Consider the following 22,498-nt stretch of genomic DNA (forward strand, 5'->3'; position numbering starts at 1 on the left):
AAAATTATTCCCTTTTGCTGCCCTTGTTGTTTTATTGTTGTAGTTATTATTGTTGTCATTGTTGTTGGATAGGTCAGAAAGAAATGGAGAGAGGAGGGGAAGACAGAGAGGGGGAAAGAAAGATAGACACCTGCAGACCTGCTTCACCACTTGTGAAGGGACCCCCCTGCAGGTGGGGAGCCAGGGCTTGAACCAGGATCCTTATGCCGGTCCTTGTGCTTAGCGCCTCCTGCGCCTAACCCGCTGCGCTACAGCCCGACTCCCAATGTAAAACATTTTTTAAGAGAATTTAAAAAGCAGGAAATGTAAAAGGAGAAAGAAGTAGGACCTTACACATGTGCAATTTCGCAGGTTCTTGTTCCTTCAGACAGAAGAAACACTACGGGAGTCGGGCGGTAGCACACGTGGCGCAAAGCACAGGGACTGGCTTGAGGATCCTGGTTTAAGCCCCCGGCTCCCCACCTGCAGGGGAGTCACTTCACAAGCGGTGAAGCAGGTCTGCAGGTGTCTGTCTTTCTCTCTCCCTGTCTGTCTTCCCCTCCTCTCTCCATTTCTCTCCGTCCTATCCAACAACAAGAACACCAATCATAACTACAACAACAAGGGCAACAAAAGGGAATAAATAATAAATAAATAAATATTTTAAAAAAGAAGAAACACTACAGCACCAGGCCTTTTCCTAATACCATTGCAAACCCCCTACCCCCACACGCATGCACGCACGCACGCACGCACGCACGCATGCACACTGTGTGGTGCTGAAGCTTGAGCCTAGGCTGCATGCATGGCAAGGTACAGACACTACCTGAAGAGCCTTCTCTCCGATGCCCCCCCCCCCCAAAATCTCTCACACATCCTCTGAAGGGGAAGAGAGAACTGAGAGACAATCCAGGAGACTAGATAGAGAGCATCATGATTCCTTACTTTCTTTTTAAGATGTGAGAGACTTCTAGTCTTTGTTCCTGTGCATGCATGTTACTATGCCAACATCCCATAGACACAAGAGATGACAGAGCAAAGGGACTGATGGTGTTAGAACTGGGAAGGAAGGAGGTGATGACCCGCTTCTCAGGAGACAGGAGCAGCAGGGATTAGCATAGTTCCCCACAGATGCTCACAGGCAGTGCTTCTGTACATGTAGGTTGGGACCTTCCTAGGACAGGTGCTGAGCCCTCCCAAGGACCTGTGAGCTGACCCAGAAATAGAGATCAGGTCTTATCATCCTTGTGGGTGAAAGATATACAATTTCATGCAGTTAAACATTGTATTGGTTTGGAACTACTACCAATAGATTACTTTGAAGTGTTATATATTACTATAAGAGTTACTTATAGATTATTAAGGCTTGTCATTATTAAATCACTATGGGTTAGATTGCTAATAAAAGTTATTCATGATAAGTAAAATATAGCATTACTACATTAAAATCAACATGCTGCTAGAATTTATTCAAATTTCTTATTTTATTCAGAAGTTGGGCAAAGAATGGGTGCTTGACAATTACAGTAAAGCACCTGGCCATAGTTCCGAATCCCAGTCTTGATTCAACACCCTGTCAACATATCATCACCGTTGGCTTGCGCTGATAGACATTCAAGCTAGTCTTGCTTTTGAATTAGAAATCACAGTAAGTTTAGCTTTATTATAAATTTAGTTTATTTAAGAGGCTTTTTGGCTAACTTTTCAGAGTTTCTTAATACACAGTTGCATCAACAGAATTTTTGTCTTAAAATTATAACTATAGTTTTTTTTTAAATTTCTTTACTGGGGAATTAATGCTTTATATTTGACAGGAAATACAATAGTGTGTCCATGCATAACATTTTCCAGTTTTCCATATAACAATACAACCCCCACTAGGTCCTCTGTCATCCTTTTTGGACCTGTATTCTCCCCCTCACTCACCCCAGTCTTTTACTTTAGTGCAGTGCACCAATATAACTAGAGTTTTAAGACTTGTGTATCTTGTGACTCACACATGAATCATCCATTACTTTGCAAAAGTAGGTGTGTATGTAACTGCCCTGTCATTTGTGTGTGTGGTGGCACACTTCATAGTGATATGTTTCTTGAGAATTTTTGCTATTTAAATAACTTACAACATACTATCAAGGCATAATAAAAGTGTTGAGTATTTTAAGATTTTATTATCTTATACAAATCATGTTTATGACTCATAGTCTTCTTATAAAAAGCAAATTATAAGGTATTAATGTTTTACATAACTTATAAGCCATTATATAAATATGTACACACAAATACATGTGTTGCTAGCACTGTGTCTACTACAGTATTTTACCCATATTTTTGTCTAATTTCATACAATTAGTTTTACATTCCCCCTCTGGGAATGTGGGAGCAAATGAGATGGGGTCTTCTGATCTCCATCCTGGGTCAGAAAGTTTGAAAACCACCACTTTAGGAGAATGACTAGGTTTATGGCTAGGAATGCTCAGAGGTACTAAATTTGAATCCAGGTGATACACCTTAGTCTCAGTGCTACTAACCTTGAGCTTGTCACCAAGCAGAGGTTAAGAGAGTAGGTACTGGTAACACTGTATTTTGTACTTTCTGTTTCAGGATGTAAATGAAGATCCTGGTGAAGATGTGGCCCTTTTATCTGTCAGTTTTGAGGACACTGAAGCCACTCAGGTGTACCCCAAGCTATATCTGTCACCCCGAATTGAGCAGTAAGTATCAACACCCATCAGTTTTATGGATCCAGATGTTTCTCTTTGCTACCAAGTGTGTCTTACTATTTGTTTTGCCACTCTTGAGCTCTTAAAAATTATTTTTACTGACTTTAGTTTTCTTAAAAATAAGTTGTTACATGTTTAGATTGCAGATAAATGCAGTTATTATTTGCCACTAGAGTCCTTGGATGAACCTTGGTTATACAATTTGTACTATAAATACAGTACTTTTGGGCGTGGGAGAGGGCCTAATGGTTATGCAAACAGACTCCCATGCCTGAGGTCCCAGGTTCAATCCCCCACACCACCATAAGCCAGAGAGAGGAGTAGGCAGACAGAGTCTATAATTGTGATTCCTTGCAAGTGTTTCCTGTGCACCTGTGGGTATAGTCTAAAGAAAACTGCTGAACAATACCTGACCCAGTTTATTTCTTAAATTATTATTTATTAACCTATTGATGAGAGATAGGAGAGAAAGAATCAGAGCATCACTCTGGCACATGTGATGCCAGAAAGTGAACTCAGGAGCTCATGCTTTGAAGTTCATACCACCCTGAACATGCCTGATCTCATAAGTTCAACACTCTAGCCACTGTGCCACCTCCTGGGCTGTCTGAACCAATATCTTACTGATTTGTAACTACTGCAGTTATTTGTAAAAAAACATAATTTTCTAACATTATTAAGCAAAAACATGTTATAAGTAACGTTTAAAATCAGCTAAAAGAGATGGCATGTTCGAATGATCTTTCTGTGGCTGACTGCCTCTATATAATTTTACAGAAAATACAGACTGCCTGGTACAAGTAGATGGATCTTGCTGTTGCATTTTAACCAAATGAATAAATAACTTGACTCATCAGTACCAGATTTTACAAGGACCAGCGTCACAATGTACTGAAGTGCTTTATTCGCTAATTCTGCTTCAGAGGGTGTTGAGGTTCATTGAAAATGGACTGTAAGATTTGGTTAGGAACTTCTGACAGGATGGATTTTTCATCAGCAGAGAGAGTTTCTACAGGCTTTGACTGAAATGTATTCTTAAAATTCTTGGAGGTCATTTAGTTAGGGTTGAGTGATTTTCGCCTATGAGATGTGGTCACCATCTGAGCTCAGATATAAAGCCGCCTCACCCCCCCACTCTAACTTATAGATACTTTATGCATACTGTTTCACGCACTGCTGTAAGACACAACCGAACCGTTTTGTCCAGTAGCAGGTACTAAATGAATGTCTCAATTTTAATTGGAAATCTCACCCGTAACCATAAGAGGTCAAAGAGTACAGGGAACAGTGCGGGGAAATGGTTAACAGGTGGTTAAGGTTTGAAGATCAAGCATATTTAATTGGAACCCAGGCTCTGTCATTTATCAGTTGGCAGAATATTTCCTCATTTGTAAAACAGGGATAATAAGGTGTTTTATTGTATTTTTTTGAGGATTGTGTTAAATATTGTTCTGAAGGCATCACTTGCAATTCCTGACACTATAGCAAATATAGTCATTTATGTCACCCTTACTGGAACAGTGCATAGGGGAAAATGAGTGTGTGAGTGCTTGGTTTAGCAGGCTGAGTTGTCAAGTAGCCACTCAAGAATTTGTGAGTTTAAAAAGTCAGTTGTTCCAGATCCATGTTTTTCTTTGAAGTTACTGTTGGTCTGCAAATAAACTTTTGAACCAGGTACTTCTCACTTTAAACAATTCTATCATGTAACAAAATTGTTGGTGGAGGGGATATTTTAAAAGTTATTTCTGCTTCCTAAAATGTCGTTTTCTATGTTTCTTCACTTCTTCTTTTATGCTGTGAACTGGGCACCTTTTCAGATAAGCTGTCCTCTCCTTCCATAGCCTGTCCTTGAAGCAGAGTCTATTATTTGAAATTTCCTTAAGCCATCTATATGTCCTTGCCTCTGTACCTTCTTACTGACTCTGTTCCTTCCATGTACCATGCCCTCCTCTAATGTCTCCTTCCTTCTGAAATACGATACGTCCTCTAAGCCCTTGTTCAGATGCCATCTCTACCCACCATGTTCCCTGGGCACAGTTTAACCTCCCTGAACTCCTGTAATACCAAATCTATAATACTCCCATAATCTTTCCACTGTGTTTTAGTGCACTAGTGTGTACTCTTTTCATCTTTTAGTGAATGGATGCTAGTGGAGGGCAAGGAGCAAGTCTTTCAGTTCCTTGAATGCCTTGCACTAATGCAACACTTGGTTAACAGTGGTCTGTTGTTGAGCCAGATGTTGTTGTGCGCAGGCCGCGGAGAAGAGAGAGGGGGTCCAGAGCCAAGAGGAAACACAAATCTTTATTTGCACTGGCACCTCAGAGTTGGGTGCTAGAGAAGCAGGTTGGGCCACGTGGAGGTAGCGAAAATGGCTGCCTCACGCACGTCTGAACACCTGAAGCGCTGGCAAGAGAGCGAGGTGCGGAAAACAAAGGGTTTTTATAGGAGTAGCTTTCACAAGAATGGGAAGGGGGAGGAGTAACCATAGCACTCCAGGATAGGATGATAACTCTCGTGAGAATGGGAGGGGGGAGGAGTGACCAGAGCACTCCAGATATCCCAGGGATATAGACAATGTCCTGAGGGCATAACATGGCGGAACAGGCACTCCCAGAATGTCCCAACTCTCACGGGAACTAGTAGCCTGAGGGGAAAACATGGCAGATGTGAATGCATCTTGCACAATTTCCCAGCAGTGGTCTATCTAATTAGCAGTACTCTGAGTCAAGAAGTGTTTCTCACAAGAAAATTTGAGCATGCTCCACTGAATTTCTCTTGACACAAATTCTCTTAGTGCAGAGAACTTTATTTGCAATACCAACGAAAAATAACAAAAGTCCTTACATCCATTAGTAGAATTTTTAAATGAGATTTTAGGGGAATGGTTAAAATGGAAATTGGTCAAATTGTGGTATGACTTCTTAAGGGCTTGCATATTTACTGAAGTTATTAATACCTGTGGTTAACTTTTACAGAGTTCAGAGCCCAGAAAAGAGGTAATTTCATTTCAGTAAGGTCAAGGTTATAGGATGAATTAGTGAAGAAGAATTGAATGGAACAATCTTCAGTGTTATGCTAAGTGTTCATTGGTTTCCCATGCTTTAGCCTATCTTGTCTGCTGTATGTTATCTGGGCATTGACAGCAGGCTCAGAGTTGGAGAATTCTTTCAGGAATCATGGAAAAAGCAGCCTCTGTGAATCTGCCTAAAGCTGATATCAGCTGCTTGCCGTCGCTAAGGCTTCTACTTCTTTTGGTTCCTGCAGTGGCTCTTTCTAGGAAGTTCCAAGTCCCATGCAAGGCAATTCATAGACCAATGCACAGGCAAGACCAATAGCCTCAAGCACAGCAGGTAAAAATCAGAAAGAAAAAAGACTCAACTTCCTTGTTGTCAGCTCTCCAGAGGTCTGGAAAATACTTAGAGTTTGGAACAATCATGCCTACAGAGTGTGGCTTTGCTCTCCTTCCCTTATCCTGGCTGTGCAAGGGGCCACATGGATTAGTCCAGAAACAGGTGGCAGCTACTTCAGAATCTTGTTCTCACACGTAGGAAAATGAATTAATTTATTGTACCCTAAAGATTTTTAGGGATGTGGATAGCAAATGCCCCAAATCTGACATCTCCACAAAAGGGGATGTATATGTCAGATATATATTGTGTAGAAAACTCCAAGTGTGCTATAATTTATGAAGCTCTGAAATGCAAATCCACTTCAGAAGTCTGTGTGTTTACCCTGCGCCCTGGAATAGTTGTCTGGTATTTCTGGCAGGGCCAGGACACAAGCCTGCACGCCTTTCTGGTGTTTCCACGTCTGTTCTTCCTGATCCCCCACTGTGCATGTATATGACTTGCAAAGTAAAGGCTGTAGAGAACATCATGTTCCTCTTGTGCAGGGGACATTTGTGAAACACGCATACTTTAGGCTCTGAATGTTTGTTTTCAAAGGAAGTCAAACCAGTCAAGCAAATTAAAATACTAAGTACTGTGAAATAAAGTGAAGAAAGACAGAAAGAGAAGGGAGGGAGGAAGGAGAGAAAGTCAGTGACTGTAAGATAACTCACCCAGGAGAGTGCACACTTTTCCATGCAGGAAGACCTGGGCTTGAATCCCTAGCACCAGGTGGGAGCACGGTGTACCAGGGGAAGATTCATGAATGATTGAGTGGGGCTGTGGTTTCCCTCCTCCCTACTTTCTTCTTTAGCTCTCTATCTGAAATTAAAAAGCAAAGAGTTCCCAAGGCATGTGGACTTGTGCAGGGGCAAAGCCCAGGTGACTCCTTATAAAATAAATAAATAAATAAAATAGTAGTGAGATATGCAGAAAAAGAAAATCCATAAAGGAAAAAAAAAAAAAAAGAAAGAATGAAAATCCAGGATCAGTTACACAAAATGGATGTGGGTTAAATATGAGGAAAGGAGGGAAAAAAAAACTTGTTTCTAAACCACTTGCCTTTTTTTTTTCTGGCAAAAGAGGCATAAGCTATGTGGTTACATCATCAGAGCTGGCATGAACCAGGCTCTACCTTCCCCTCCTCCCCTCCTCCCCTCCCTTACTGTTGGCAGTTCCAGCAGTGACACAAGGAGGTTACCCAGGCAGCCGAGACTGTACAGCTCTCTTCCCTGAAAGGTGTGGGTTTTTTTTTTTGTTTTTTTTTTGCCTGAGCTTGTAGGAGTGGTTCGAAGAAAACCAGCTCATCACTCCCTGTGCTGTTCCCACTCGGTGCTTAAAGAGAGGACTCCAGCCCCTGAGGCAGACCAGGTGGCATCTTTCACAAGCACAGAGCTCATTTGTAGAACTTTTTGTTGTTAAGTTGCAATCCACCCTTGAAGTAAGTGCTCTAAGCTCACCAGCTCAGGAATACTAGCCTTCCTGGGTCCAGGTGCCTGTGATATGCATATCTTCCTTCTTCCAGGTCCCAGAGCACAATGAAACCAGGTGTCAGGCCCTTTGCTGGGAGCCTCGGAAGACATTTAGATGAAGGAGATCTTTGCTTATAACATAGTCAGGGTGAGAAGGAGCAAATGTAGCAAGTTCCAACTTGGGTTTTAGTAGGAAAGGCAGGGATCAGGCTTGGCCCCAGAAACCCTCTTGATGTCCGCTATTAGCTGATACTCTTGGCTCAAAAGAGCTAACCATACTTCACCACTCTGGGCCAACTTTTTCAGAGATACTGTGAGATACACACACAGAGAGAGAGAGAGAGAGAGAGAGAGAGAAAGAGAGAGGCCCACCATAGCACCTTGGCTCCCCTCAAGTATAGTAGGGACTGGGACTCTGCTGGCTTGCACACCTGGTTCCCAGGTGAGCTCTCTTGCCAGTCCTTGAGTCTCCTTTCTTAAGTTTCAGTTCATCTGCTTGAGGGGGTAGATGAAAATGTCCATTGTAGTGTGTGGCGCATGGTCATGACTCAGAACTTCTTTGTCATATAAATACCTAAGGAAAGACTTACTGAGCACTCCTGAGTGTTTGTGGGAGAGAGAGATCACTTATCTACTTGACTGGTGAAGTAGGGACTTTGGAGAAGCCCAGCTCTTCCAGTGTGATGTGACTTTTCTAGAGATTAAATGTGTAATACCCTAACAATAAAAATGTGTGTCTTCAGTGCTTTAAACATGTTCAAACTGCTCTTCCTGATGCCAGCCCATCTCAGCGTCATGACTATTCCTAGAACGTGCCTTATGGCATGGTCTCCTTTTTTTTTTTTTTTAAGTTTTTTTAAGATTTTTTTTTTAATTTTATTTTTAATTTTATTTATTTATTCCCTTTTGTTGCCCTTGTTGTTTTATTGTTGTAGTTATTATTGATGTTGTTGGATAGGACAGAGAGAAATGGAGAGAGGAGGGGAAGACAGAGAGGGGGAGAGAAAGACAGACACCTGCAGACCTGCTTCACTGTGAAGGGACCTGCCTACAGGTGGGGAGCCGGGGGCTCGAACCGGGATCCTGACGCCGGTCCTTGAGCTTAGCGCCACCTGCGCTTAACCCGCTGTGCTACAGCCCGACTCCCCTACGGTCTCCTTCTTTAACCTGAAATTCTTAGACTTCATTCTCGGACCCATCACCACCTCTACTTCCTTGCTCAGCTCATTGAATTATGCTAAACTGTGCTTCCCTGATTCCCTCCCGAGCCTCCCTGTGGGTGACCCGATTCTCCATAGCTGACCCCAGCTTTCCTTCTCACAGATGCACTCTGCCAGCACTTCCTAGACACTGGAGTCAAGTGTCTGAAGCCAGACTCATCGTTCTCCCACTGATGTTTCTTCTTCACCAACTCCTTTCTGTTTATGATACTTTTGGGGTGTGCATGTGCTACGTCCAGAAAACTCTAGCCCACTGTATTGTTTGTCCTGCAATTCCTCTCTCAGTTATGTCTCTCCGTTTGGTGGTCCCGCTCCCGTCACCTAGTTCACGACTCCAGTTGCCGTGTCTCCAGATGGCCTTTGGCTTTTCTTCTTTCTTCTCCCCAGCGCAGAACTGTCTTTGTGAAGTTAGGTCTGGCCACGTGATCAGTGCCTCCCTATCCCCAGATGGACAAAGCACACCTCTCTCATACATACACACACACTTTCTCTCTCTTTTCATGTTTTTCTTTTTAAAAAAAAATATATTATTGAGTTAATATGGATTTAGAAATTTACATGTCAACAGGGCCATAATTTCATACTGTTTCCACCGCCAGAGTTCTGAATCCCCGTTCCCTCCATTGCAAGCCACAGCAGTTCTCTCTCCTAAGGTTGCAGACATGGGTTAACTATCAGCTGTCTACATTTGTCCATAATTGACCCCTTTTTCTCCCAGGTCCAGTCCTCTCTTCCTCTCCAAGCCACTCAATGACCCTGTTACTACATCCAATTGTCCCTCCCTTTTTCCTCCTCTCTCTCCAGGTCTTGATGGAGCTGGAGTTCAGAGCCCTCTTTCTCCCATAACTTCTCCCCCACTGGGAGTAAGGGTCAAAATTGTTTCTAGGAAGCACACCACTGTCAATCAGCTTCCAGAGGAGCCTCTGATTTAATCCCAACCTTTCTACTCCAATCTAGATTCTTCTACAGAGATCCTGTTGTTTAGCCAGTGTGTGTGTGCATGTGCGTGATTTCCTATGCATGTACTTGGTATTTTTTTTTACTTAAATACCTTTGAGCTGCTTCACATGTCAAAACACTCTCCCATAGGATCTATCAAAGTTCTATCGTCTTAGGTCTTCAAAACCACCATTTCCTTTTTGTCACCACCTGTGACTGCCTACTTGGCCAGACTGTACTCTTGCTTCATGGCTCTGTTGTGACATTGTTCCATTCAATTACAGACTCCTTAAGGTGGGCCTTTCTTTCATCAGTTGTGGTCTACTGAACCACAGCCCAGCTCCTGCCAAGCTGGCCCTGCCCTCGGACCCTGTCTTAGCTGAGTGTTGGCCTGACCAGCAGAGGTTGAGCATTCCTGGAAAGCTCAATGGAAAGCTTTGAGCCTGCTGCATCCCTGTTCCCTCAAAGGGACTAGAAGTGTCAATTGTAGTTTCTCATTGGACCCTGGGGCTAGCCAGCAGGCTTTTCAACATAGTTGTTATTCCTTGAGATAGAGCAGTACTGCATGGGTACTGGTGGTTGATTGATGGAGTAGTGGAAGGAGAAATATGATTTTGATCTCATGTGACCTCTCCTCTGCCCCTGTTGTGGCCTTCTAGTTTCCTTTCCCTGTCTTTGCCTACCAAATGCCTGGCCACAGACATAGAACACTTAAATCATTCCGGTAACCTGTAATCTACCAAGGCAGGGATAAACTGAAACCTTGGGAATAGGTTGGGGGTGGCTAAAATTTGAAACAGTTAATGTAAAACTTAGAATCATGGATGTTAATTGCAGCTAAATAAGATAAGTTCTTTTAAAGCAACAGGCAAATTCAGCATATTGAACTTTTATTGAAATTCAGTCTGAACTCAAAATCTTAACAAGGGTTTTCATTTTACTTATTTAAAAGCTTTTTAAAAATAATTGGGGAAATGATATTAACACATAGATTTGAAAGAAAATATAGATCATGACATTTTTTTAAATCCTTCATCAATAGCCTTAAGAAACGAGATTCCTGATCTCTTTGGGGTGACTTTGTGTCCATATTCAAGTAATAGAACATCATAGTAAACATGGTTTAATTTAGCTTTACTCATGTTTACTTAAGTTGCTGAGATAATTCTATAATAAATATTGTGCTCCTGGAGGGTTTTTTGTTTTCTCCCCTTTGATAAATATTCAGGTCTGAGTATGCAAAGACAACCAGCTGTCAGGAGAAAATATATATTTGGTTTTAGTCGATCGAGCTCTCTTATCCTCTAGGGACTAGAGATGTTCGTTTCACTAGTCTGGGAAAAAAGCCAAGAAGGTTCTGAAAAGTAAGTTCAGCAAGTTTTCATTACTGAGTTTGGCTTTTTGTCTTGACTGTGCCTTCCCACAGATCCAGAACTCAGGCTGCACTTTTAAGCATTACAACAAAGAACCAGAGTGGAATTTAGTTGGGGGAGAAAATCAATCAACCTCCTAATATCATATTTTTGGAAACATTCTGTTATAGAACTCCCACCACTCCAGCCTCCAAAGTTAGTGGTAAGGCAATGTTTTTATCTAGTTTTCCTTTTAGGCAGAAATACACATCCAGCAGGAAGATGTATCTACAGCAGGGATGGCCAAATCTCTCTGGTTCTTGGGGTGTTTTTTTTTTTTTTTTTTATGAGTTTGACCCTTCAACTCTACCTTAAATTTATTTTGTATCCTTAGGCAGTTCTGTGCCTGTTTCTCTTAAATGTTAGTCTTCCCTCTACTGCAGATGATTAGAACTGTAAAAAACAATATATGTCCATTTAAAAACAAAAAAATCAGGCCTAGTACCTTTCTGCTAAACCTCCCAAGCATTTTGTGCAGAATTATTTTATGTATGATAAGAAGATAAGTTGATAATCTACAGTGTATCACTGTCTTTCACAGTGAAGCTCTGAGCACTAAGCCTATCATATGCAGATAGTGTTCACTTCCATTTATATTTATTCTTTTTTTAAATATTTATTTATTTTTCCCTTTTGTTGCCCTTGTTGTTTTTTTAATTGTTGTTGTAGTTATTATTGTTGTTGTTATTGATGTCGCCGTTGTTAGCTAGGACAGAGAGAAATGGAGAGAGGAGGGGAAGATAGAGAGGGGGAGAGAAAGATAGACACTTGTAGACCTGCTTCACCGCCTGTGAAGTGACTCCCCTGCAGGTGGGGAGCCAGGGGCTCTAACCAGGATCCTTAGTCGGTCCTTGGGCTTTGTGCCACCTGCGCTTAACTCACTGTGCTACCGCCTGACTCCCATATTTATTCTTAAGTAGGAAAATGTTCCTCAGTGAAAGGTCTGACATGAAGAGTGGTAATTATTACATTAGATTAAATTTTGACTATACTCCCAGAGGGGTAAATGCTAGGGGAAGATGACCAGAGGGCTCTGAACTCCCAATTCTACTAAAACCTGAAGAGAAAAGAGAAAAAAAAATTAATTAATTAAATTAATAAATAAATGGAAGGACATTCAGAAGTAGGAGGTATGACTTAGAAAAGAAGAGAACTCTGGTGCAGGCAGGGGGTCGTGGTTAGAGTCTCCTGTGGAAAACTGAGGAATGTTTTACAAGTACCAACTACTGTATTTTGCTGTCGACTATAAACCATTAATCCCCCCAATAAATAGAAAGAATAGAGAAGGCAGGGCCACAGAAAAAAAAAAGGGCAAATATAGGTAGATAGTTATAGAAATAATAGTGAACCCATATCTGTGGTCTTGGGAGAACCAATGTAGTTTCCAATGGAAGGAATGGAGACACAGAATGCTGGTTGTGGGAATGGTGTGGAATTATGCCCCTGTTATTTTATAATTTTGTAAATCAATACTAAACACTAATGATTTTTTTAAAAATAAAAAAAAAATACAGACCATTAGATTGTGTTATAGAAAGGAATACAGAAATGAGAAAATGACGAGTATGTTTCCTCAGGAAGAGATGTTAGTGAATCTTTAAAAGGGTAAATAAAAAGAAATGGACACCTGGACACATTATCTGTCCAAAGCTCACAGCATCCTAAGTGGAAGACAGGCCTAACCATGCGGTGAAAGCCATGGGGCTTCACCCCAGGAAATTGTAACTTCTTTAAAAATTTAGATGCAGGGAGTCAGGCGGTGGCACAGTGGGTTAAGCGCATGTGGCGCGAAGCGCAAGGACTGGCAAAGGATCCCGGTTCAAGCTCCCGGCTCCCCACCTGCAGGGGAGTCACTTCACAGGCGGTGAAGCAGGTCTGCAGGTGTCTGTCTTTCTCTCCCCCTCTCTGTCTTCCCCTCCTCTCTCCATTTCTCTCTGTCCTATCCAACAACGATGACATCAGTAACAATAATAATTACAACAAGAATAAAAAACAAGGGCAACAAAAGGGAAAATAAATAAAGTTAAAGTTTTTAAAAAAATTTAGATGCAGTTTTGAACTGCTGGTGGGAAGGTACACTGGTGCAGCCCCTTTAGGAGAGTGTTCTAGCTATATCACTCTTACTTGTTTACCCAAAGGACATGCAGACACTAATTTGAAGGGATATATGCACCCATCTGTTCATAACCATAGGGTGGAAGCAACCTAAATGTCCATCACCAGATGACGGGCTAGAGAAGGTATGGGATATATATGCCATGCAATACTACTCTGCAATCAAAAGAATAATACTGTGTCCTTTGTGACAAAATGCGTAGACTAGAAAGTGATTATGCTTAGCGAAATAAGTAAAGAGATGAAAAACAACTACTGGATGGTTTCATTCATATGCAGAATCTAGAGAACTTGAAAAAAAAGAAACTAGAAGCAACAAACTGTTCCTTCTTAAGCCTTGTGAGAGCTATGGTGGTTGTCTTTGGGAGGCTGGAAAGTACAGAACTTTGGTTGCGGTTGTAGTGTGGAAATACACATTGTAGTCTGACAATCTTGTAAGCTATGATTAATCACAAATAAAAAATGAAAAAGTATTCTAAGTATTGTATGCAAAAAAATGCAGTTTTGAGAGTAACATATTTTCCCAGAAGTCAACTAATAAGCCTCTCTTAAGGATCCTTGTTCTGGCTATCAGTTGTGCATTTTGGAGACCTTCTCTACTATTTAATGCTAGAAGAATCACTAAAGCTTCACATTTAACATCTAAAATATAAGTTACCTTCTAGCACTGTCCCTTTCCACTAAGTTTGCTCTTCTCCCATGCTTTTTTTTTTTTTCTTCATCACTGTTCATCCTTCTGGAAAACTGGCCATGGAGCCCAGGCGCCCCATTTTGCACCTTCTTCTTGCCGTTTCCCACCACATCTAGCCAATTGCTACTTAACTTTACCTCCATAGTACCTGTTTACCATATCTAGCTCCTGACCTTTTGCCCAGCCCTATTTTAAATTTCTCTGTAGCTCACCATTTGTCATATGCATCTTTTAAAAGCAGAGCTCCATCTATCACACCGCTTGCTTAAACACTCTTAGTGTCTCCTTACTGGACCCATGAGAAGACTGCCTCATCCCATCTGGGGGACCTCAGGGCCCACCGCACTCACATTTCACACATCTGAGCCAGAGATAAACCAGAAGTGAATTCCCAGAAGTACCAGGGGCTGGTAATTCTTGAGATTTTACTTAAACTTTTGTTAAGTGTAGCTTAATTTGTTTAAATGTTCTATCCAAAAATTTTAAAGTACATTGCGGCAGGAGTACTTTTTTGTGTGTTTTGACTGTATTATGTGATATTATAAGGTTTCAGGAGTAGTTTCAGAACTGTACATAGTAATTGTAGGCCATCACACTATTTGCCAAAGTTCTGTGCCCTGTCCCCTACCACTCAACTCCCATGCCATTACCCCCTTCATTCTCATGAAGGCCAAAAGACAATTTGGTTACTTCTTTTTATTTTAATACTTTATCTTATACTTTAATCATTTATATTCCACATGTGAGCAAATAGGAGTTGAATATGACTATAGATATGAATCATATTCCAGTGATTATTATTATTGTCATTTTTATTTTTGCCTCCAGGGTTATTGCTGGGGCTCAGTGTCAGCACTACGAATCCACTGCTCCTGCATGTTTTCCTTGTTTTTAAAAAAAGGATAGGACAGAGGGAAATTGGGAGAGGAGGGAGAAACAGAAAGGGAGAAAGATTAACACCTGCAGATCTGCTTCACTGATTGTGAAGCATCCTCCTTGCAGATGGGGAGCTAGGGGCTCAAACCGGGATCTTTGCTCCGGTCCTCATACGTCATATTATTATTATTTTTTTATTTTTATTTTTTTTGGCGTAGGTAAAAACCAGCAGGATTTCTTTTTTTTTATTTTATTTCTTTTTTTTGTAGTTTTTTTAATTTTTTTTTTATTTAAGAAAGGATTAATTAACAAAACCAATTAACAAAACCATAGGGTAGGAGGGGTACAACTCCACACAATTCCCACCGCCCAATCTCCATATCCCACCCCCTCCCCCGATAGCTTTCCCATTCTCTATCCCTCTGGGAGCATGGACCATACGTCATATTATATACATTACCCACCGCCTGGCCCCCTCCAGTGATTATTATTTTTAATAAGTTTTTTAATATTTATTTATTCCCTTTTGTTGCCTTATTGTTTTAGTTGCTGATGTCATCGTTGTTGGATAGGACAGAGATAAATGGAGAGAGGAGGGGAAGACAGAGGGGGAGAGAAAGAGAGACACCTGCAGACCTGTTCACTGCTTGTGAAGCAACTCTCCTGCAGTGGGGAGCCGAAGGCTCAAACCGGGATCCTTATGCCGGTCCTTGAGCTTTGTGCCATGTGCGCTTAACCCTCTGTGACTCCCTCCAGTGATTATTTTGAAGTAATTTCTCTAAACTACTCTCATCTCACCGCTAGATCATTTGAACTACCCTTCTAAGTGATCTTCCACATTTAGACATGAGGAAAGAGTGGTACACAGTCTTTCCCCACTTGCATCTAGCTGCCACTCTGCGAATCTGATTTCATCACTCTCTTCTCAAAGACAGAGTTCATTACTGTAAGGGATTACTCATCAGCCTTTCCAACTGGTGATTTCCCTTGCCACCCCCTAGGTATATTTCTTATTCTCTTTAAAGGAGCTGAAGCTTATCATCAAGTTTTAGCACTCTTGCTTCATACTGTCCTCAAATCCGTGCTCTTCTAACCTTTGTTCCCTTCTACCCTGTTGTTTTAGTTACTTGTCTTTCTAATAGACACTTTGTGGAAGTAAAAACAAATGTGTGAAAGTAATGACAAGAAATTGTGAAAAAGGTCAGTAACTTGCTATTCTTGTCCCTTTCAGAAGCAAAGACCTATTTTTAATGAACACTTTTCCAGTCAGGGAGGCAGGAAGGGTTGGCTGCAGTGAGGCAGCAAGGGAAATGGCTAGGCTGATGCTCTTGACTGTGGTAGTGGATTTACAGCTCTACCCATTTGCCTAAATGGACTGCTGCCTGCATCAGCAAGAGTGTAGGTTGCAGTAGATACGATAGAAGTTGAATTTCCAGCACTGCATATGCCAGGACAATGATCTAACCTTTCTCTCATATGAAACAAATAAATAAATATTTAAAAGTTGTTTAAAAATGTTTCACACACCTGTACATATAAGGACAATACTTTTTAGCAGTTTATTTAGTGATGAAGTACATATAGATATATATGTAATTTTTTTCCAACCAGGGTTATTGCTGGGGCTTGGTGCCTGCATGACTCCACCATAATAAGTGACTTTTTCTGTTTTTTTTTCTGTCTCTTCTCTTACTTTACATTGTCTTTCCTTCCTCCCTTCCTTCCTTCCTTCCTTCCTGTGAGAGACAGAGATAGGTAAAGGAGAGAGAAGCAGAAACATCTGCAGCAATGCTTTACCACTTGTGAGTATTGCCCCTGTAGGTCGGGACCAGGACCAGGGACGTGAACTTAGGTCCTTGTACATTGTAACATGTGCTCTTCCCGGTGAGCCCCCATCCAGCTGTCATGAAGCACATATTTTTAAATGAACTTGCATTTTATTAATCATAATACATGCATACATGTGTGTATGTTTATCTATATTTATGTAGAGATGTGTATTTATGCATAATACCTAAACAGATATAGTTATTTTTATCTATGTGACATATCACACATGTATGTATGTACATATACATATACTCTTCAGATGAATGGTTTCCAATAAATGAGTAAATCTGTTTTATTAATTCTAAGGCCACATGGTGTCATGAAGTCAACAGATCGGGAACATTTGTTGTTATTGCCACAATAGTGGCCAGTTTTCCCCCATGAAGCCTGATTGTCATACTTATTGACATTTGCTTAGATAAGAGGGCATTTTAACTTCGTTCTTGTTCTCAGTTTAGCTAACATAATTACTATGTTACTAAGCAGTTTTTAACCTTACTGTTTTGTCTTGTCATGGAATGACCCATCCATGAAGAACCCTGCCTCTATAACTCCTCCCTGCCCAACACAAACACCTGGGTTTCTGAATGTAGTTCCTGGTGGGCACAGAGGAACCCAACAAGGAGCTTGCTCAAGGACATTGAAACCACCACTCTGGAGCTCCCCTCCTCCTTGTGTTTGGGCCTTGACCTCCACAAAGCACATGTGGTTCAGATCACTTGTTTTTCCTGAACGCCCAGCTCTCAGATGTTCCACTGTGCTGCTAGATTTAATATGTTTCTGTTTACATAACAAACTCAGAATGGATCTATTACATTAATTCATTTCACTTAATTTTCAGAGCAGGGTGTAGGTATGGGCTGGGAATAATATGCCAACCAGGTTTTTAAAATAAAGTCATCCTACCTCATCTTCTCCCTAAATATGTGTATGGTTTGTTATGACCACAGCATGGTTTCAGGAGGTCATTATTTAGCACCAAGAGTAATGGCATGGTTCTTGACTATAAGTGTTTGTGTAAGTAGGTAATGACTAAAGCCCTGCATCTGTAAAATTCTTGTATATAAAGTGGAACCCCTTAGACTATTGTTGGAGGAGAGGTCTAGTCCCAGTGTTGCCAGATTTTACTGTGTGAAGTTTTATTGAAGAGCATGTAATTTGATCCTGGTATGTCTGATTTTGATTCCCATAATACAGGGCTAATAATTATATTGGAGTTTTTCTGTACTTGTTAAAATTCAGACACGCTGTCTTTCAGTAATGACTTTAATGAATGGAGAGGCCTTTAGTTCAAAACAAAACAAATGATGAGCTAACATAATATTGTAACTAGAACCTAACAGGGGACGAAGAGCCTGTCTTTTGAACATTGTCTTTTATAGACCGCTTTGACAAAATAGAGGTCATCCTTGAAAAAGACAAAAAGTTGCTATATGCCGTATTTCAGCTGGACCAGACCATTAATTTGAAGAAGTTATATACATCAGTGGAAAAGTCATTTTACGGACAACATTTTTATTCCTACATGCAAAGAACTATCCTCTCCTATTTGTTTTAATCCTTCCCCTTGCTACTCCACCATAATCTCTAACAAGTACGATGTAAGATTCACTTGTGTTATGCCAAGTTTTTATCCTCGAACAGATTTTTATAGCTGTGTTTCTCTGAGAAAAGGAGTTTCTGACCAAATGGTGATAACACTTCCATGTTTTCATTTCCTCCTCTGACCTAGTACTTTTTTCCTAACTTTAGCTTCGCCAGAGTGTAACTTGACCAATTTGTGTGTTTAAGCCAAAGAAAATTATTTTGAATGCTTTGAAAACTGTTTCTTAATTTTTAGGTGAGAGAAGTGTGTATATGAAGAGAGAGTGGAGTGCTGCTTAGTAGTCTACCCTTGTGCTTTCATCCTGAACTATCTCCTCCCAACTTCTTGATTTGAAAGTGTTTTGCAACAATTCTTCTACTATAATATCATATATTATGCAGGAGAAATTATAAATGGAAAGATTTACAAGTTGAAATAAAAGGGCAAGTATCAGAATGATGAAGATAGTCACACACTTTTATTTAAAATATATATATATTTCAGAGGATGCTGAGTGGTGGCGCACCTGGTTGAGTGCACACGTTACAATGTGCAATGTTTGAGCCCCCCAGTCCCCACCTGCCAAGGGAATGCTTTGCCAGTGGTAAAGCAGTGTTGCAGGTGTCTCTTTGTCTCTCCCTATCTATCACCCTCTTCCTTCTTGATATCTGGCTATTTCTATCCAATAAATTCAGTAAAGATAATAAAAAAGTTATTTTAGAAATGTGAACACCAAACCCATGGCAGCTGTTTCCTGAGGGGCTGTCTCTCTGTGGGTGGCTGAGGCAACAGGGCCTAGGAAAGTGCTGGTGCTTTAGTGCTCTCTAACTATCTTAGACCTCCCGACAACCTGTCATGTCAGCCACCACTGTCCCCTTCCATGAGACCGAATAGAAGTTAACAGAGCTTCCAGAGCACCATTTGAATCAAGGCAAGATTGAAGGAAGAACTCAAAGGGAGTTTTAGCCTTGATGTAATGTTTAATTTTTTCCTTTTCAGGGTGAATCTAAGCATTTTAATAATGAAATTTAAATTAATTTGTAGAAAAGGGCTAGATTGGAAGAAATTTTGTATCTGATGACAGTTTTTGTTAGAACCTGTGTTCTGCCTGATAACAAAAAAATGAATGAATAAATGCTCTACACTGAGGGACTTCTGAACATGCGACAATTGTGTGTAGAAAGTTACTGTCATCTTTCTCATTTACTGCAGGGTTTCTCACTCAGCCCAGGCACATCGACATCATGGATAAATCTTTTCCTTGGGCTCCAACACACTAGATGTTACTAATACCCAATAGCCCTTTAGTCAGTGTTTGTTGTGTGAGGACTGGTGTGGGATACAAGATTGTCCACAGTTGAGAACTGTCAATATAATGTCACCATCTTCAAGAACCTTTTAGAGCCTTTGTACCAATGCTACACTTTAGAAATGTCTTCCATTCCAAGTGGATCAAGGACTTGGATGTTAGACCACAAATTATCAAATACTTAGAGGAAAATATTGGCAGAACTCTTTTCTGCATAAATTTTAAAGACATTTTCAATGAAATGAATCCAATTACAAAGAAGACTAAGGCAAGTATAAACCTATGGGACTACATCAAATTAAAAAGCTTCTTCACAGCAAAAGAAACCACTACCCAAACCAAGAGACCCCTCACAGAATGGGAGAAGATCTTTACATGTCATACATCAGATAAGAGTTTAATAACCAACATATATGAAGAGCTTGCCAGACTCAACAACAAGACAACAAATAACTCCATCCAAAAATGGGGGGAGGACTGGGACAGAATATTCACCACAGAAGAGATCCAAAAGGCCAAGAAACACATGAAAAAATGCTCCAAGTCTCTGGTTGTCAGAGAAATGCAAAAAAAAGACAACAATGAGATATCACTTCACTCCTGTGAGAATGTCATACATCAGAAAAGGTAACAGCAGCAAATGCTGGAGAGGGTGTGGGGTCCAAGGAACCCTCCTGCACTGCTGGTGGGAATGTCAATTGGTCCAACCTTTGTGGAGAACAGTCTGGAGAACTCTCAGAAGGCTAAAAATGGACCTACCCTATGATCCTGCAATTCCCCTCCTGGGGATATATGCTAAGGAACCTACCACATCCATCCAAAAAGATCTGTGTACACATATGTTCTTGGCAGCACAATTTGTAATAGCCAAAACCTGGAAACAACCCAGGTGTCCAACAACAGATAAGTGGCTGAGCAAGTTGTGGTCTATATACACAATGGAATACTACTCAGCTGTAAAAAATGGTGACTTCACTGTTTTCAGCTGATCTTGGATGGACCTTGAAAAAATCACATTGAGTGAAATAAGTTAGAAACAGAAGGATGAATATGGGATGATCTCACTCTCAGGCAGAAGATGAAAAACAAGATCAGAAACGAAAACACAAGTCGAACCTGAAATGGAATTGGCGTATTGCACCCAATTAAAAGACTCTGGGGTGGGTGGGTGGGGAGAATACAGGTCCATGAAGGATGATAAATGACATAGTGGGGGCTATATTGTTAAATCGGAAACTGGGGAATGTTATGCATGTACAAACTATTGTATTTACTGTCGAATGTCAAACATTACTTCCCCAATAAAGAAGTAAATTTAAAAAAGAAAAAAGAAAAACAAAGAGATGTCTCCCAGCAGAGTATGATGCAACTAGTCTAGGTTGGGGGCCATGTTTGATGCTCCCAGGGCTACAAGGAATTATACAGTCCTAATTTTTCCTGTACCACTGTGACACAACTTGTGATAATAAATGAGTTACATGTTTAAAAAAGGGGGGGGGGAGGAACATCTGTCACCCATAATAGGGACTTATTTTCTTTAGTAAATAAAGGTAGTAAATAAATAAATAACTAAATAAATAAATGCACAGTGCTTAGAAATAAAAATAGGGGCCAGGCGTTGGTGCACCTAGTTAAGCATGCACACTGCAATCTGCAAGCACCCAGGTCTGAGCCCTTGGTCCCCACCTGCAGGGGAAAAGCTTCACGAGTGCTGAAATAGAGCTGCAGGTGTCTCTCTGTCTCTCCCCCATGTCCCATCCCCCTCTCAATTTCTGTCTCTATCCAATAATAAATAAATAAATAAAAAGATTTATAAAAAAGAAATAAAAATAAGAGGGACCAGGAAATGGTTTGCCGGGTGGAGCCCACACTCTCCCGTGAGAGGACCCTGATTTAAGCCCAGGCCACCACCTGGGAGCACCATGCACAGAGAGAAATTTTGACAAGTGGTGGAATGCTATGCCCATCCCTTCCCACTCTTCTCTGCCTATCATGAGCTATCTGGGGAAAAATGAATAGAAGGAAAAAGAGTTTACTGGGAATGGTGAAATTGTACAAGGGTGAGGCTTTTGTCGGAGGGAAAATCAGTTGGAATCCAGCATGCTGCTGCTTCTCTCCAGGCTAGCTCCCCTGCTCCTGCCTCACCCCTGAGCTCCAGCCTCCAGTCCTTACATACGTTAGTGTGCTGTGCAGCCTGCTTGCTCTTAGGACCTGCAGACCCTCCCTCCTTTAATCTCAGGAAGGCCACAGCCCTCTACTTGGCACCTCCTTTAAATAAGTGTGTTTCTCCTCTATATGTGTTTCACCCATCTTTTCCCTACTTTCCACTCCACAGACAGTATTTCCCAGTCACTTCTCAGCTTCCTCATGCTTTATTAGTCAGGTCATTTTGCATGCATCATAAAGACCAATAGGACACAAGGCCAGTTCCACTTTTTCCCCAAATTCTGTCTCCAGTAGATAAAGATGATTTAGCCAGAAGCTGTATCTTCATCTGCTCTGAGGTGTCACTCCTCTCTCTCTCCTAGTGCACTTCCTCTCTCATCTGAAGTCTCTGGGGAGCTCAAAAGACTGGCACTGGTGAAGAACACTGTTTTGCAGTGTGTCAGATATGGATTTGAGGCCTGACTACCACTTTCTGCTTATGTGAAGTAGTGAGAAGATGCTGGGCTTTTGGCTAACTCTGTTCTTCAGCTGTGATCTTCATAGTCTTTGTCAGGACTGAATGGTTTAAGGAGTTTTGCATAGGGTCTGGCACGTAAAAGCTTGATACATGGTCATTCACTACTCTCCTTATTGTTTTTACCACCATTGGAGTTTGTGTCCTATTGATCTCTGAGATACAAGATCTTAAGGATCTATCTCATAATGACTATGACAGTGCACAGCTGCTTCCACTCCAGATGACTTTGCATGATTTCCTCATAGAAAAGCCCAGACCCTGTAGGGATCCACTGATCCTAA

At 41.0% G+C, this 22,498-nt stretch overlaps 1 protein-coding gene across 12 annotated transcripts in view; it reads left to right on the top strand.

The window, feature by feature from the left end:
- The window catches only part of BABAM2 (BRISC and BRCA1 A complex member 2), a 452,740-nt gene that overhangs the window by 249,291 nt on the left and 180,951 nt on the right, over positions 1-22,498 (top strand). For all 12 annotated transcript variants that reach the window (XM_060186772.1, XM_060186776.1, XM_060186774.1 and 9 more), the window contains one exon: positions 2,581-2,690. In XM_060186772.1, coding sequence (XP_060042755.1) covers positions 2,581-2,690 — 110 coding nt within the window. The remainder of the gene's footprint in view (positions 1-2,580; positions 2,691-22,498) is intronic.

This window comes from Erinaceus europaeus, chromosome 3 (genome assembly GCF_950295315.1).
Source record: "Erinaceus europaeus chromosome 3, mEriEur2.1, whole genome shotgun sequence".
Lineage (NCBI taxonomy): Eukaryota > Metazoa > Chordata > Mammalia > Eulipotyphla > Erinaceidae > Erinaceus > Erinaceus europaeus.